The 18,663-nt window shown below is 38.8% G+C and overlaps 1 protein-coding gene across 3 annotated transcripts in view; it reads right to left on the bottom strand.

Moving 5' to 3' along the window:
- The window catches only part of Smad4 (SMAD family member 4), a 51,109-nt gene that overhangs the window by 31,456 nt on the left and 990 nt on the right, over positions 1 to 18,663 (bottom strand). For all 3 annotated transcript variants that reach the window (XM_021640762.2, XM_060377061.1, XM_060377062.1), the window contains exons 2-3: positions 2,904 to 3,279; positions 235 to 409 (exon numbers count right to left, since the gene is read on the bottom strand). In XM_021640762.2, coding sequence (XP_021496437.1) covers positions 235 to 409; positions 2,904 to 3,152 — 424 coding nt within the window. In that variant the 5' untranslated portion in view covers positions 3,153 to 3,279. The remainder of the gene's footprint in view (positions 1 to 234; positions 410 to 2,903; positions 3,280 to 18,663) is intronic.

Below are 18,663 nucleotides of genomic sequence, written 5' to 3'. Positions count from 1 at the left end.
GTGCTCAGAAGTAGAAGCAGGAGGATCAAGAATCATCTTTGACTACACAGCCAGCTCTTGACCAGGCTGAGAAATGACACCTGGTCTCAAACAGAATTTTATTTACGATTCTTCAGCTTTATCTTAAGTCTTGGGCAACCCTCAAATACAAGCTTTAACTTAGAAAAATTCAACACCCCTAAGGTCCTTCCCCTTTGGGCATGTATCAAAGTTCTGCAATGACAGTCAACTTACCAATTCCAGGTGAGACAACTCGTTCATAGTGATATGGGTTCACACAGACACTATCACACTTTAAGTCAAATGCATATTGACAATATTTAACATGTTTCAGCTCATTCTTGTGCAGATCAGGCCACCTCCACAGACGGGCATAGATCACATGAGGAAACCCTTTCCGACCAGCCACCTGGAAAAAGAATCGATCATTTATTAAGTATGAGTTATGCACTACACATTATGGAAGGGACTCACTCCTTTACTCTTTAAAGGAGTGAGCAAAATAACACATGGCTCTGCTCCCATTTCCTCGAATACAACTAAAATCTTAGGCTTCTCCTTTTTCCAAGGTCTGAGCTGACTGACAGCTGCAGCTCCAGATAGCATCAGGGCCATTCTCAGGAAAGATAAGGCAGAAGTTCAGCCCCACTCCCCAACCTCTGTAGAACACATAGGGGCTATAATGTAGAGTTGGTTACAAACAATGACTTAAATTGTGTCTAGGTAATGGAACCTGCAAGAGGGGAATAAAAGAAAAGAAAACAAAGAACATAATTTGGAGAGAGTCATGAACATGTGGCAGTCCTTGGAGACTGGTTGACCTGGAGGGGGAGGTGTGGAGGTTTACCTTGCCTATGCAGCTCTCAATCCGCAGTCTTTGCAATGCCCTTCCTAATGGTAAGAAAGGATTCCTCAGTTCTGGGAGATGCTAAGTAAATTACTGAACCCGTGGGTGGGACTGTGGGAACTTGTACAGCTGGCAGACACAGACAAACAACCAGATGATTATGATTGGCATCTCCAAGTGGACTGGGTCAGAACTGAGATGAATTAGGGAATGCTCAGGTGCTTTATATGCTTATTTACAAAGATAAAAGAAATCTTCACCCCTTTTAAGGTCACAGAAGAGATATGTTTTGAGCATACAGTAAGAAAAAAGGTGTGAGAGTCCCACACACATTCCCACCCACACTGCCAATTTCAGATTATAACTATCTTTTCATAGATAAGAAATCCAAAGCTCAAAATAACTAAAGCAAAGGAGTACATGCCTGTAACCTCAGCACTCAGGAGGCTGAGGTGGGGGAGGGGGAGATCAAGTTTCAAGTTAGGCTGAAGAATACTTACAAAGAGTAACTAACTTAGCCAGGATCATACATCAGAGCAAGAATCTGACCAGAGTTAATTTCAAGACCTGCACTAAGGTTTTTAAAACGTAAGTATGAATTTGTCAAAACCTGCCTAAAATCTAGAAATAAAAATTTAAAATCTAACACCACATTTCTATACTTCTTCACATATATGATATAGCTTTATATGAAAAAACTGACCAGTGAATTTCTTTTTTAATTTATTTTAATTAAATTTTTATTTTTTTAATATTAGTTACAGTTTATTAACTTTGTATCCCAGCTGTATCCCGCCTTCATTCCCTCCCAATCTCACCCTACCTCCCTCATCTTCTCCCTACCCCTTTCCAAGTCCACTGATAGGGGAGGATCTCCTCCCCTTCCACCTGACCCTGGCTTATCAGATATCTTCAGGCCTGGCTGTAAAGTCCTCCTCTGTGGCCTAGCAGGGCTGCTCCTCCCTCGGGTGAGGAAGGGGGGAGATAAAAGAACCAGCCATTGAGTTCATGTCAGAAATAGTCCCTGTTCCCCTTACTACGGTACCCACTTGGATACTGAGCTACCATGGGCTACATCCAAGCAGGGGTTCTAGGTTATATCCATACATGGTTTGATTTTTGACAAAGAAGCCAAAACCATTCAATGGAAAAAAGACAGCATCTTCAAACAAATGGTGCTGGTCCAACTGGATGTTTACATGCAGAAAAATGAAAATAGATCCATATTTATCACCCTGCACAAAAATAATGTCCAAGTGGATCAAAGACCTCAACTTAAAACCAGATACACTAAATCAGTCAGAAGAAAAAGTGGGGAAGAGCCTAGAACTCATTGGCACAAAAGACAACTTCCTGAACAGAACACCAACAGCATAGGCTCTAAGAGCAACAATCAATAAATGGGACCTCATGAAACTGAAAAGCTTCTGTAAAACAAAAGACACTGCTGCCAGAACAAAACGACTGCCTACAGTAAATATTTCATAGCAACTGAAGTAGTATAACATACCCAAATTACAAGAGTCCAATATATCAGTCTGGGTATTTACAAAAGGCTGGCCGGTAGAGGGAGTGTGAACTGTGAACTGTAATGACGATTGCCACAGTGCTAAAGGTAGTTGTCAAGATGCAGGGCTTCTTCTCACTTATTTTTCCAATTTTCCTCACTCAACTATTTTTTAATAATAACATAAAAAATGTAACTTCCACCCTTTGTTTATTCCTCCACATACTCTCCCCACACATACTGGCAAGAGATGCACAGTATGTCAGCAGACAGAGCTACCGAGCTCCAGAGATGTCCCAGCATTAAGAATACCTGATGCTCTATTATGAAGAGCAGAGTTTGATCCCAGCATCTGAGAATGCTCTCTTCTGGCATCTTCCAGTATCTGTACACACACATGCACATATTCACACATAAGTAATAAAATAAATCTTTAAATATATGAAATAAACATAGAAATGGAGTTCACATTAAACTGGCAGTAACTTAAGAGGAAATGTAAAAGTATCTTACTCGACTACCACAGAAGTCATACAAAAAAAGACTAACCTGAAGCCGTCCATCCAGTGTTCTCTGTATCGTGACACATTTGCTAGGATGAGCTCCATTTGTAGTTATAGCTGTTATTAAAGAATCCAATTCATCTTTCTTCTCTTTCAGCTTCTTTACCAAACTTTCAATTGCTCTTTTTGCAAATGTTTCACTTTCTCCACCTTGTCTATGACACATCAAACTATGTACAATGCTCAAACAGGCATCATTACTTGTTGGTGTATTTGTTATAGACATATTGTCCATTTGTTCGATTTTTTTCTTTTAAATCAAATTCTCCAATTTCTGGAGTAATTTTGATCTTTTGAAGGCAGTGAAAACCAATGGCCAATTATGCAAGAAAAACCGTCAGACATCTGGCGAGCAGGATAATCTAAGAAAGAAAGAGAGAGATAATAAGAATGCATTTCACAAGGTAGATACATTTACTTGGGGAAAGAAAAACTATTCTGCTTAAGGCAAAGGACTCAATGCCCATAGTTTTAAAAATGTTTGAAGTCTGAAGTAGCTTAACTATAAAATGTAGCTAGTTCTGATATTCCAAAATCAATAAAAATTCAGGCCTTCTCATTAATGCAAATCAAATCTTATCTTACCAAATGTACCATTACCCCAAACTTCTACTTAGCTGTTTTTGCACCCTTTCTATTTTATATGCCACTGCTGCAATTTTGAACCTTCTTAGAATTCATAGTAATCATTGGCATTTAACATTCACTTCTTCTAAAGCAGTGGTTCTCAGCCGTCCTAATGCTGTGGCCCTTTAACACAGTTCCTCGGTTGTAGTGACCCCCAACCATAAAATTATTTTGTTGCTACTTCATAACTGTAATTTTGTTACTGTTATGAATCGTAATATAAATATCTGATATGCAGGATATGTGAAAGGGTCGTTCAACCTCAAAAGGGATCATGACCCACAGGTTGAAAACCACTGCTCTAAAGTTACTTTTTAATGCCTCTCAACCATTATAAAGCAGCAATTTTCATATATGTCAATAATTATAAAAAGATAGGAGAGGCTCTGTTTTGAAATAAGGTCTTACTCTGTAGCTGAGGATGGCCTGGAACCCACAGCAATACCTCTGCATCAGCCTCCCAAGTGCTGAGATTTTACCCAGCTAATAAACAGTCATTGCAGAACCACTTTCCTGATAAAGATTATTTGCACAAGGGTGTGTGGAATCAGAGATCAGGAAAGGGTTCCAATTACACTAAGCAGTTGGACAAAGAGTTACTGAAACCCTAAATCTGGAAATAAAAGGAGAACCCAAATGAGAAAAAGCTATATGAAGTGTACTGCACATAGCTTTCAGTGTCTGAATCCTAAGAATTTTGTTTTTAAAGAATATTATCCCCAAACACATTATGTTTGTTTACATTTTCTCCTAATAAAGCATATACCATAGAAAACCTAAGACAAGGACAGGGGTTAGCTACTAACAGTTCAAAGGCATATAGAAGGTTACGTAAAGAGCAGCTTACACCCATCGGAATTGGAAAACCATCACTTGTTTCCGTAAGAGGCACTTGCTACTAGATTGTGAACTTAACTGACAAAATAGACATGTGCTCAGTGTACACAGTCTTACTTCTAAGTAATGGTGATTTATTCATGGAGAAAGGGAGGAAGGGAGGAGAAAAAGACATCACTGTATGGTCAAAAAGAAAAACAAAACGCTAAACATAAATCTTGGCTAGGTGTAGTAGTGCACACTGGCAATCCCAGCTCCCTAGGAGACCAAGACAAGAAGGCCATAAATTCAATGCCTGATTGCACAACTCAGAGCTACCTACCTCTCCCCCGCCACACAAACACACTAGAATATGGATGAGTAATAAAGTGCCTATTTAGTACACTGAAGACCCAAGAGTCAATCTTCAGACTGCAGGAACGGAGAAAAAACTCCAATCGGACCTGAGAACTACTAGTCTGATACCTCTTGCTGCCAGACTCCTAAGTTCAGTTTCTATAACAAAAGCACTGTTGTGGTGGTCTAAATAAACATGCCCACCTTACGCTCAAATATTTGAATGCTTTCTCACCAGAGAGTGGCACTATTTGAAAGGATTAGAAGGATTAGGAGGTATGTCCTTGATGGACCAAGTGTGTCCCTGTGGGTAGACTCTGAGGTTTCAAAAGCCTACACCAGGGTCTCTCTGCCTGCAGAACAGAATCTAGCTCTCAGCTCCAGCTCTGTGAGTGCTGCCATGCTCCCACTATGAGGATAATGAAACTGTAAGCAAGCTCTCAACTAACCTTCGTCATACTGTCTCTTCTGTCTCATCGACACCTGTGGACTAGGACTGGAATTGTTATCCTCACCATTATATACCCATTCCAAAGACAGGTTAAGTCCCATATATTGTCCAACAAATGCATTTCTGTGTTTCACAAGCTTAACTCATAGCATTTCTTTGTCCTACAACATTCTCCTCATTTTAACCATTCAGTAATTAAGCCCTAGGCTTTCTTTCAAATTACGGCTTAAATATTTTAAATGTTCACAGTTCCCCCTACTCTGCTGTCAGTCACCTTGCCTCTCAACTCCAGGGAATTACTTCCCTGTGTTGCTTGATCCCCTTCCTCACATTTAAGGCATACCTTTATTATACTTTACACATCATATTACAGTAATTTCACCTTATTTGTCTCGCAGTCCTAAGAGCTCAAAATAAATACAAACATACATACATAGCACCACGAATTTAGAAGATCAAGAAAAATGCTACATTGTCTCATCTTAGAAATCCCCAACACCAGGCAGTTCTTGACTGTGGTAGTTTGAATAAGAATGATCCAATAGGCTCATTTGTTAGAATACTTGGTCCTAAGTTGGTGGAACTCTTTGGTAAGGCCCAGGAAGTGTGACCTTGCTGAGGAGATGTGTTACTAGAGATGGGCCATGAGGTTCTCACATTGTAGCTGTTGTCTCAGACACTACTTGAGCGCTTTGTTAGCCGCTTGCATAATCCCACCATGATGCTCATGGAGAAACCCTCTGAAACTGCAAGCAAGACCACAATTAAATGCTTTCTTTTATATGTTGCCTTGGAGTAAAAACGTTAATTAAGACACAGACATAAACCAAGCAAGAGTCTGTACCCTTTTTTATTCTGTGGAACTGTCTTAGACAAATTTAAGCTTGCAAATAAACTCACTTGTATTTTCATAATTAGTATAAATTTGTACCAATATAAAATTTAAGTATTTGCATCTATTTCTCCACAGTGTCAATTAAAGTCCTAGCAGCATAAATGACCTCCTCAAATCTCTCAATGGTCTCATCTATGAAATGTGCACAATATCTGTCTTGCCCACCCTACAGATTACCTGAGTAATAAAATGCAACAGTGTATATAAAAGCAATGTGGGAGCCATAACTGACCAAAGCAACAAGCCTACATTTGCAAAAGCGCTAAAGATACAGATTAGAAGGAATGTATCAGAAAGCATGCTTAGACCAACATCCCATTTCTGTAACAAACTAGAGTACCACTTTTGATATCTTAAAATAAAAATGCAATCTATTTACACATTTTAAGAAATTAGGCTATGCCCTATCCTTAGATAAAAGAAGAAAAGAATCACATAGTAAAATCTTTACTTCCAGGTGAGGCATACCAAATCAGAACATGTAAGTAAAGAAGTTAAGGGCACAGGCTGTAGCTCAGCAGAATATATTCTCATGGGCTAAACTCTGCAACCCATTTTAAAAAGGAGTTTTTAAAAGATGTTTGTACTTATGTAGTCTCATAAACATGACAGTTCCACAGTCTCTTTTTAATTTTTATTTATTTTTAATTTATTTTATTTTATTTTATTTTATTTTTTATTTTTTGACACAGGGTTTCTCCGATAGCGCTGGCTGTCCTGGACTCCTTTTATAGACCAGGATGGCCTCCAACTCACAGAGATCTGTCTGCCTCTGTCACCTGAGTGCTGAGATTACAGGTGTGCACTACCACTCCGGGCCTTTTAAAGACAAACATTATGTTGGCACATGTTTGCAACATTGATTTTTCTCAAATGTTGAACAGATTAAACTTCAAAGAAAAAGCTTCAATTAAGAAAAATTTAATTCCTAGAATTGGGCTATATACTAGCTATGTTTTTCTCCTATGAGTTTCTAGGAACTTTTCAAGTCTTGTGTGATGACAAAATAATTCTTTACTGTGTCTTACAAAATGCTATATTAGACTCCACCTACAAGGCCCTCCCTATCACAAAATCTTCTACAATACCCCTCAAGGAGCACTGCTTACTCGGAAGCACTACTGGCTCTGGCTGGGTCTACACCCAGCAGTGCACACCAGCGGCCCCAGCCAATAGGGAAGCCAAGACAGGAAACCACCTCGGCCAGTTTCTTAAACTGTAATTTATGATCCCATCCAGGGGTCCTAAATAAAAACGTGGAGGTCACACACACACACACACACACACACACACACAGGAACAGTAGTAGGAGGTTTCTGAATCCACAAAAAATAAGCCATAAAGCCAAGGTATCTCTGGCGGTGCTTCCCCACACTCAACGTATAGCACACCCCACTGCAGCCAGATTCTGAACGGCTCTGCTAACACCTGTGGTGTTCTTACTGCAGGGTCCAGATGGAACGGTTTAATTACAGAGGACAGACTATTTTCCTACCCCCATTCTTCGGCATGTGTCAAGTTCGTGTAATTTTGAATCATGCTGTATTAGGATGCTTGATTTTAAACACTGTCACTTGAGTGGCTGTCCTGATTTTCATTTCTTTTCCTTGCTTAGTGAATTTGGGTTTGGGATTAGGAATACATTTCCAACAATTTGAAATGGCCCTAAACATTCTTTTACTTTGTACTGTGTGTGCATGTGAGGCAGCATTCTTAGCACTGATGTTCATAAAATCAAAACACAAAATTCTGGAAAATACTGAAGATGCTCTATGTCTGGCAGCATCAAATATCCAGCAAAACTATATGTAAAACTCAACCAGCACATTCATCCTATTAGTACACAAATTTACTTTGATCTTCAATGATAAAATTTTATATACAGCAAAGAATTTTTAAATAAACTATACTTTATCAGTAAATGTTTTACTTGTATATCTACTTTATATGCTTTTATATCCAAGTCAATAAAAATGTCATGAATACAAAGTTTTGAAAGCCTGACTTGTGCAACACAACAGGATTTCATCTCATAAAATAAACTATTCTTTTTCTGTTCTTCTTTTCTTTTTTGGTTTTTCAAGACAGGATTTCTCTGTGTAGTCCTGGCTGTCCTGGAACTCACTCTGTAGAACAGGCTGACCTTGAACTCAGATCTTTGCCTGCCTCGCCTCCTGAGTGCTGGGATATATGATTTGAGGTAGCGGTGAAACATGTACCTATGTGTATGAAGTACTGGATTCAATCTTCAGCTTGTGCATGTGTGCACAAAACATCTAGAAAAGCCAAATATACTAAACTAATTAGGAACTACAGAGGTATCAAAATGAATGGGACAATATAGAAAGTTCCTGTCAAGTTAGAAAGGGTTGTGTTACAGTTATAACCAAATCCCCGAATAGCTACAGTTGACTTTGTTTAAGCTCTTCATCCACAACAGATCACTTGGTGGTACTACCAATGCCCTACTTCACAGTCAGACTGAAGCATGTCAGGTAGCAGGGGAAGGAAAAGGACAGTCTGCATTATCGTTTAAAGGTTTATTACTCGTTCTTGCCTTTGACTGGCCAAAGCTGTATGGTCATACCAGTGACTCCCAACAGGGCAAATTAGTCTCATAAGGGACATTTGGCAACATCTAGAGAAAGTTTTAGTCTCTGATTATAACACCCTGAATTGCCTGTTCTTTGACATTGGAAGAACAAGCGGGTCAGGCCTGGTTAGCACTTAGTTGACAGAAGTTTTGATGGTCAGAAATGGAAAAGGTAAAGGGAAGGAAAAGGTGAGCACAGTAGTAACAGTCATCTAATGGTAAAGGATAGGCCTATTTAATAAGCATCCTTCAAAGGGCGGACAAACTATCCTTCAGAACAAACCAAAACTACCCAGCCCAAAATGGCAATAGTTCCTGGGCTATCACAAATTTCAAGGAGAGGACGTAAGAAAAGGGAGAAAGAAGCTAAGCATTCTGATGCCAAGAGAGCCATCAGAATACCTGTGTGCACATCAGAATGAATCTGCCGAGCTAAGAGAGGAGGTGTTGAAAGGAACACAGGAAAAATGCTAACAAGAAACAAGAATCACGTATTTTGTCTAGAATAAGTTTATGTTAGGAAGGAGGAATGCAGCCACACGTTATAGAAAGAAGACTCCAGGAGCTGGGCATGCAGTTCCATGCAAGCAAGAGCACCAGCTTAAGGGGGAAGAGGTGAGAAGGGACAAACGGTACTACTATTTTATATATATCAAGCATAAACTTTTCTAGAAGTTGCATATTTTGTTGAGTGATAATAAAACTAATACTCAGCATGGAAATGTTTTTTTTTAAAAGATCAAGAGGTACTCTTTTGCAGGGAGTGGGGTGGTGCTGGCTTAGTGAAATACAATTAGGAAGAGATTCTAAACATAAGCTTCTCAAGGAAGAAACCCAACTGTTCAAGTTAACTCCCTTTAACAAGGTACAGCTTAGATGCTACTTACACTTGAGTAGCTAAAGAACATCCAAAAGCATAAAGCATTAAGAACACAAACAATGCAACACAAATATAGTAACTTCTAGGGTGAACTACTGGGACAACTGGGACAGGGGTTTGCTTAATCACAAGTCTTAGATTTAAATGTTTTCCATGGCAACAGCTTTAAATTAAATAATCTTATTTTAGAGTAACACATCCTGAAGCTGGGCATGATGGATCACGCATATATGTAATCTCAGCACTCGGGAGGCTGAGGCAGGAAGAGATTGCCATAAAATTCAGAACCACAAAGAGATAACCTGTTTAAATAGATTGTTTAAAAAGAATCAATAATTGCTCAACCATGTTTGTAGTAGCTTTATTTGTAATAGCCAGAAGCTGGAAACAACCCAGATGCCCCTCAACTAAAGAATGGATACAGAAATTGTGGTACATCTACACAATGGAATATTACTCACCAATAAAAAACAAGGAAATCATGAAATTTGCAGTTAAATGGTGGGAACTGGAAAAGATCATCGTGAGTGATCTATCCCAGAAGCAGAAAGAAACACACGGTACATACTCACTCATACAGACATATAACATAGGATAAACCTACTACAATCTGTACACCTAAAGAAACTAATCAAGAGAAAGGACTCTGGCTATAATGATCAATCCCCATCCCAAAAGGCAAAGAGGATGGACATCAGAAGAATAAGAAAACAGGAATCAAGTTAGGAGCCTGCCACAGAAGGCCTCTGAAAGGCTCTGCCCTGCAGACTATCAAAGCAGATGCTGAGACTTATGGCCAACTGTTGGGCAGAGTGCATGGAATCTTATGAAAGAAGTGGGAAACAGGAAGATCTGGAGAGGACAGGAACTCCACAAGGAGAGCAACAGAACCAAAAAATCTGAGCACAGGGGTCTTTTCCTGAGACTCATATTCCAACCAAGTACCAGGCATGGAGATAACCTAGAACCCCTGCACAGATGTAGTCCATGGCAGTTCAGTGTCCAAGTGGGTTACATAGTAATGTGAAGAGGGACTGTCTCTGACATGAATTGATAGGCCTGCTCTTTGATCACCTCCCCCTGAGGGGGGAGCAGCCTTTCCAGGCCACAGAGGAAGACAATGCAGCCAGTCCTGATGAGATCTAACAGACTAGGATCAGAAGGAAGGAGAGGAAGACTTTCCCTATCAGTGGACTTGGGGAGGGGCATTCGTGGAGAAGGGGGAGGGAAGGTGAAGTTAGGAGGGGAGGAAGGAGGGGTTTATGGGGGGATACAAAGTGAATAAGGTGTAATTAATAAATTTTTTTAAAAGAATCAATAAATACTAGAGCTGTCATCTATTTCATCTGCCAGCATATACTCCCGACTTTTGCAATAACAGTCTGGTTCTCCAGGAAAAATTTTATGGAGGCAGGTGAGACCATCCCCAGCCAGAGCATACAGAATCAAAGCCTGGCCACACTGTAGTCCCAAGGATGGAAAGAAACCAAGCCAGTGACATTAACTTCTGATAGAAAATGGATAGGGGATGTGAGGGAAGAAAACAAGCCCCCTGAAGGCTGGGGGTGAGCTGGGTTGGTAGACTGCCTACTACGATAATCTGGCTTGATCCCAGGCCCACAAAAACCAGGTATTGTACATATGCCTCAAATTTTAACATATAAATTCCTTTATATGCTAGACCTAGTAGTAATGGGCATAGTTAACCTGAGAATTTAACAGATAATCAAATCTGAACGGTAATTTTGACAATACTGGTTATACTGGCTGAGATCCTTAATCCAGGAATCTAACTCAAGCTAGGGAAGTCCCTGTTACATTTTCCTGAATGTGCAAGGTCTGAACAAAGTTTACATTATTAACCATGTCAGAAACATCAAGATAAGCCAAATTTGTGACTAATATTGGTAATCTAATAAAAAATGCAGAACTAGTTACTTTAAAACTGTACCTATCAGCTGCTGGGCATGGTGGCACATGCCTTTAATCCCTGCACCTTGGGAGGCAGAGGCAGCCAGATTTCTGAGTTCCAGGAACAAAGTGAGTTCCAAGGAAAAAAAGGCTACACAGAGAAACCCTGTCTTGAAAAACAAAACAAACAAAACACCCCAAACAAACAACAGAACATGGGTTTATTTAACTTAGATAACAATATTTATCTTACTACAAATTAAAATAAATTTTAATCCATTTTCAAAAGGCCCATTAATGTTAACCTCAATAACTTCTATGAAAAGTAGTATTTTCCAGAACACAAGTTAGTAATAAGAGTAACACTATATTTTACATCTGTGCAAATTTCTCTACCATCTAGATTAACAGAAGACAGCTGGATTCTCCTACCTTCTTTAGCATTCACTTTGCTGTAGATTTTAAAGTGCAGGAAGAAAATGTGACACAGATATGTATAATAGGGAAGAATATTTCAATATCCTCGGATGATAATGGATATTCATCTTTTATTCAATGCCAAAACTCAACAAATGGAGATTACTTAAGGTTTTAAAGTGGATCTGAATTCTGAGATTCCAGGCTTGTTGTATAGAAATCCACTGGGTTGAGCTGGGGAGGCAGCTCAATCAAGGAATAAGCATGAGACCTGCGTTTTGACCTCCAAACCCATGACATTAAAAAAAAAAAAAAAAAGCTGCCCATGGTGGCCAGGCTTCTAATCCCAGTGCTGGAAGGAAAAACAGACAGCTTTCTGGAGCTGAGGACTATGAACAAACTCAAGAAAACAGAAAAGAAGACAAAGTGGAGCACTCCTGACAAACTGCACCCAACATCAGCCTCTGGCTTCCACACGAGGCTGCACACAACACACAGGACCGCTTCTCACGCAGAAACAAATCTCCCACATTAGGAATTGGTCATCTAGGAAAACACTGGTTCAGTGAGCTATTCAAATTTCCCAGAAGCTGAACCATTTCCTTACTGAACATTGTATGTACTTGTGTGTTGTTCTGACACAGGGTCAAACAATAGTCCAGGGTATCTCAGAACTCATTGCGCAGACCACAGACTGGACAAACCCACAACGATCTTCTTACCTCGGTCTCCCTCATGCTAAGATTACAGGCACAACCATGCTCAGCTAGAACACATGTATTTTTAAAATTCAACAACAATCTCACTAGGAAAATCTTTTAAGTATTAGGAAGCTAGCAACCTAATGCTAAAAGGCCCAAATTTCCCAAAACTCTAATTTTTATCTGAAAAATCTAACTTTATCATTGACAACTAAGTTATGTCCCTTAAAGTGGTGGGCTCATTTTATTCATTTTCACCAACTACCCAGGTCTAAATGACTGTAGTATATCTACAGGCATTCTGTGAAGTAGAAATAAAAATGATACTACATTTAAAAAATAGCATCCAGAAGCTAGAGAGCTGGCTCAGTGGTTAAGAGTGCTGTTTGTCCTTCCAAAGAACCCAGGTTCAATTCCCAGCACCCATATGGCAGCTCACAACTGTCTGTAATGCCCATTCCAAGGGATCTGTCACCTTCACACTAATGCACATAAAAAAATTAAGTTAAATAAAAATATTTTTAAAGCTTTTTTAAAAAAGCAGCAGCACCCAGCCTGCAGCTCAGTCACATAACTAGGCATGAGCCGCAGACTTGAGCATGCACAAATGCTTCTTACGCACTTCCTATTTAATACATAAAATAAAGATTTTTCATCACGCAAAAAAAAACTTCACTAAAGAAATTCTTAAGTGAAACTGCAATTTTTTTTCAAATTCTCAACATTTACGTAGATGTGAGAAACACAAAGAAACTGTTTTAAATCATGCCAAGGAGCCACCAATCTACCTACTACACCACAGTTGCACCACAGTGCAACTAGAACATAGGGAAAAACCAAATTGTGTCTCCGCCCGATTATGAAAATTATTTTAAGCTCATGACCTCTTTAAGAAAAGGACTGTGGGGCTTCCCAGAAGTCTACAAAGCTTATTTTGGGAACCACTGTTTTAAAAGACTAGAAATGAAGTTGAATTTTAATACCTGGCAACTGGACAAGAACTGTATCAGAATTCCACAGAAGCTCCAAGGAGCTAGAGTGGGTGAAAGCCTACCTTAAAAAGCACATGCACACTTCGGAAGTGTTGTCAGTCCTACGAAGCACCGATCTAACTTAGACTTCCTCTCACACAGTAAAACTACAACACCATAAATCAATGCACCTAACTTAAGACTAATAATGCGTAGGTTTTTTTATAATTATCAAAACCATTTAATACCTACACACATAAAATTATTCTTTCAACTAGGTTTATCTTTTTTGGTTGTTTGTTTTAAAAAAGGATTTCACTATACTGCTTTGGCTGGCCTGGAACTTGCTATGTCAACCAGGCTGGCCTGGAACTCAAAGATCTTGCTGCCTCTGCTGGGATTAAAGCCCCAACCACCATGCCAGACTACTGATCTTAAGAGGGTCTACAGCATTAGATGCATTTAGTGTCTTACATTAACATTCCTGGCATCAGTTGGCTCATTAAGCACTAGTTCTGTCATCCTTTTACCATGTATTCAATTGATACAATGACTGTCTACCGTATTAATTAACTAGTCAGTCAGTTAGCACTAATAAATACCCTTCATTCAGGTCTGCATTTATAAATATATTCTCAAGGCAGCTGTGGGGCATGAATGTGTAATCCCAGTACTTAAGAGGCTGGGCAAAGATGATCTGAAATTCAAGGTGATATGGCAAAACCTTGCCTGAAAACATATGCATGCACACACACACAGGCACAAGCACACAAGTATACACACGTTTAACCTGAGAAAGCCCAAACTATACACACTCATCCATATTTACAGAAATCACACCTTATGAGGAGAGCAATTATTTATCAGTAATTACTTTCTGTTTAATCATAAGAGATGCATTCAAAACATGTAAATTAGAATTTGATAGTTTCTAAATAAAACACTCCAAAGTACTGGTGATCAAAAGATATAAATACAGAAATAATAAGTAATATAAATATCCAAAACCTTCACAATCAAGGGAACCTTATCTCCTAATAGCAATTCTCATGCCTCCTCCATCCCATTCATTCCCATTGAGAATCGTGTGTGTGTGTGTGTGTGTGTGTGTGTGTTAGGGGCATAGGGGCAAAAAGTTTCATTTTTAAATAATTCTTCCAAAGACAAGAGATGCAGATAACTTTACGGACCAATCCTCTAGAGCGACTTCAGGTTGAGCAACTAGAGTAGAGGAGTGACGGGGTAGCTCAGACAGCACTAATTTAACCAAGTGTGAGGCCCTAAATTCAATCACCAGCACCAGGGGGAAAAATGTAAAAACAGAACGTGCCCAGAGGATCCCTCTACAAAGCTGCCAACAAGTTGGGCTAGTTGAGCAACTTTCTCACAATGCATAAATTAAAGCTCCAACTGTACAGGCTTAATCAATGCAACTTTCCTCTGTAAGACCAGTGAAGTCATGGTTAGAAAACCTTTTAACCCCTCAATGATTCCAGGGCTGAAGAAATGACTAAACGTGGGAGCACAGTTTCTTTCAGAAACTTGAGTCTGGTCTCTGAACCCACTTTAGGGATGTAGCCTCCTTAGTCACTTGCACAGAGACACACAAACGTACATGTAGTTAAAATTAATAAGGGGTTGGAGATATGGCTCAGCAGTTAAGAGCACTGGTTCTTCCAAAGGATCTGGATTCAATTTCCAGAACCTAAACAGTGGCTTACCACTATCTATACATAACTCCAATTTTAGGGGATCCAATAACCCCTCTTCTTGGCCCACCAGACACCAGATACATAAGTGATGTAGTCATACAAGCAGACAAAACACCCATAAATGTAAAATATATTTGTTAATTAAAATAAATATTTAAAACAGAAACCAAATTCCACTGGGAGTTTAGATGCTAATTCTGACAGTAATTTCATGATGATCAAAGAAATGTGGCTTCCTAAAATCTGTTACTAAACAATACAAATAATTTGAAAAATAAGAAAAGTGGGGGAAAATAGGAAGAAGGGGTTCAGATGGAAAGACAGATTTAAAAGCAAAACAAACATGGTAATTAACCTTCAAAGGACCCACTAAATAAACTAAAGTTGCAATAGTTAACCTTATGCATGAATCTATCACTGCATTAAGAAGAATGCAAAACTGAACTGAGCATATCACAGGCTTGTAATCACATTATTCAGTAGACAGAGGCAGCAGGATCGCCTGAGTTCAAGGACAGCCAAATCCATAGTGAGACCCTGTCCCCCAAACAAGTAAAAAAGAAAGGAATGTAAAATCAACAATGAAACAGCTGAAAAGATGAGAACCCTAAAGCTCAACTACTGTGGTTTTCTAAGCTGGCTACACAGCCCAGTCCATCTGAATCAAGATTTCTGTGGATAGAGGTCAGGAATCAGTGCTCTGTAAAGCTCTCCAAGAATCTCAGTGTTCAAGCAAGGCTGAAAGTCATTGCCCCTAAACCTTGGGATTATTTTTAAAAAGTAGAAAGAGCTAGGAAGGCACAGCTCTGTGGTAGAACTTGTGTAACAATCATGAGGACCTAAGTTCTACCCGTAGCAACAGTCAGAGGCTAGAGCCAATAAAAAAATAGGTACATAAACCCCAAAAGACAGCAAGTTTTCCAAACTAAAGGGGAAAAAAAAAAAAACTCTTATGTAAGATATGGATAATAAAATGCAGTCCTTGTGTTGAAACAGGCTTACAATTTACTTCAAATTGATCACTACAATACATTCGTCTCTAGTAACTGTATCTGACCTATGACCTTATCAATCATGAGCATCTAAACACCTACCATTTTAGTTTTACATAAGTACTATCCTAGCCCTTTAACTATCCTAGTCCTCCATTCACTTTCACATTCAAAATAAATTTTTCTGGGTGCCTATTACACCATGGAATAGTGTCAAGGTGACACAATCTAAAATATCTTGTTTCTGAGAAACTGGCATTCAGCCTAAGTTTCCATTACCAAAATTACACATTTTAAAATAAAGGGGGGAAAAAAATCCAACAATTCTAAATGTGACTCATTAGCATGAGCTAAGAATATTAGGATGCCCATAGTATAATAACAAAAGTAGCTTGTATGCATGCTATCTATACATATTTATCAGTTATCTGAATGACTATATTAAGTAAGTGAATCTTCAACTGATGGGGGAAAAAGCTAAGTAATTTTAGAAAGCTGTACTAAATGTGACATTCTGGTCTAACTCCTTTAACTTTCATTTAGCACAGAAAACAATGAAACCATTTAGTCAAGTTAGTTTTATACATAATTAAGGATCACCTGAGTCACTCTTCCTTATGGCTTTAACAAAACACAGTGGAGGGTGAGCGTATCCAATCATGCAACCACTGAAAATGTTATTACAAGATGTTTACAGAGACATTCACTCTGGATGAATGAAAAACAAAAACCTAGCATCAACTAGATGGGGATAAAATAGAACAGAATAGCTAATAAAAATAAATAAAAGGATGTATGGGCCAGGCATGGTGGTGCTGGCCGTTAGTCCCAGCACTAGGGAGGCAGAGTCAGGCAGATCTCTGTGAGTTCGAGGCCAGCCTATTCTACAAAGAGAGTCCAGAACAGCCAAGGATACACAAAGAAACCCTATCTTGAAAAAAAAAAACAAAACTAAACTAAACAAACAAAAAAGGATGTATGTTCTCACCAAAAGAGGCAAACTTTTAATCAAGTCCAAATGTGCATTTCACATTTAACCAACTCTGCAGACTCTTGGAGTTAACTGCCTTAGTACAGGCCCCTGCCATGCACAGCTCAATGAGAAGAGCGTGTGCCAATGTTACTGTAACTCTGGCTCAACCAGAAAAAAAATAGTTCTGAGATAGCTGGGGGGTGACTAGTCTGCATAAATTAATTCTCTCTCTCTGTCGCTCGCTCCCTCTGTGTGTGTGTGTGTGTGTGTGTGTGTGTGTAAATGAAGGGGAGTGTGTATGTGTCTGTGTGTGTGTAAATGAAGGGGAATCCAAAGACAAAAACACACAAACAGAAATACTTCAATTAACATGTAGCATAAATGAAATAGTGACTAAAAAAACAAGCTCAGTACACCCAGTATAGGCAGAACTATTTCAACAGCAAAGCCATTAAGAAAGTTCAGGTCCATATAAACATACTCCAAATTACTTCATTGATTTGCTTAGCACAAATTTTCACTAATTCTGTAAACACAATCTTAATTCTTCCCAACTTAAGATTTACAACAAAAACATTTAATCAAAAGTATGAAGTACTTCTTCAAAATCAAAAATTATTATGTAATACCTCTTCAAAGCAAACTCACTCAAAAGCTTAGAAAGCAAAGAAAAAGCCACCTGTGTATTATGACAGTCAAAAAAAAAAAACCTTATGTCAATTCTCTTCAGAGATTTGTTTTCATTCCAGCAATTTAAGCCTTCATAATTCATCCCATCAAGACCTGAAGCTACATAAAGTCAAGGGTATTGGTCTGCCTCTGTGCATGTTTGTCACAAGCTAACTGAAGAAAACAAAATCATGAGCATATGGGCATTATGTCCCAATCTTGTGTTCTGCTCTCAGGCTGAGAAACATGGCTAGGCAGGAAAGAATTCAAGAAGAGAGGATCAGGAACCCCTACAGACTCATAACAGTATCGTAGACAATGCACTGGGAAGAAATTGTGTTCTTAAAAAGTATTACAGCAATCATTTACACTTTGAAATAGCATGTACTAATCCTATCAGATCTTCTCAATGGAGACAGAGTCTACCGTACTTTTGACATTACTTTTGAACATCCTAGTTGAAGCTACACTTCAACTGCAAGTACTTCAGGCCCTGAATGCAAGGTAAATTTGTGGAATCTATAATAAAAATTATTCAAATGCAGTGCTCGAAATCTAATTACTCCTTGGAATTTTTACATGTCTGTACTTACAGTTAAGATTCCACTTTTTTTTTTTTTTTTTTGTCAGCAAAAAGTCCTGAACCTAATTCTTAAAATGTTCAAATAATCAAGCTGCTCCTGAGAGGAAAAAGATGCTAAATCTGGTAAAAGTCAAAGATTGTTAAAAAATTAAGTGAGATTACAAGGCTGCAAGAACATGAATTCAGGTGCTTAAAATA

Source organism: Meriones unguiculatus, chromosome 2 (genome assembly GCF_030254825.1).
Source record: "Meriones unguiculatus strain TT.TT164.6M chromosome 2, Bangor_MerUng_6.1, whole genome shotgun sequence".
Taxonomy (NCBI): Eukaryota; Metazoa; Chordata; class Mammalia; order Rodentia; family Muridae; genus Meriones; species Meriones unguiculatus.
Note: the sequence above shows the minus strand (reverse complement) of the source record. Positions and strands in the feature narration are given on the sequence as shown.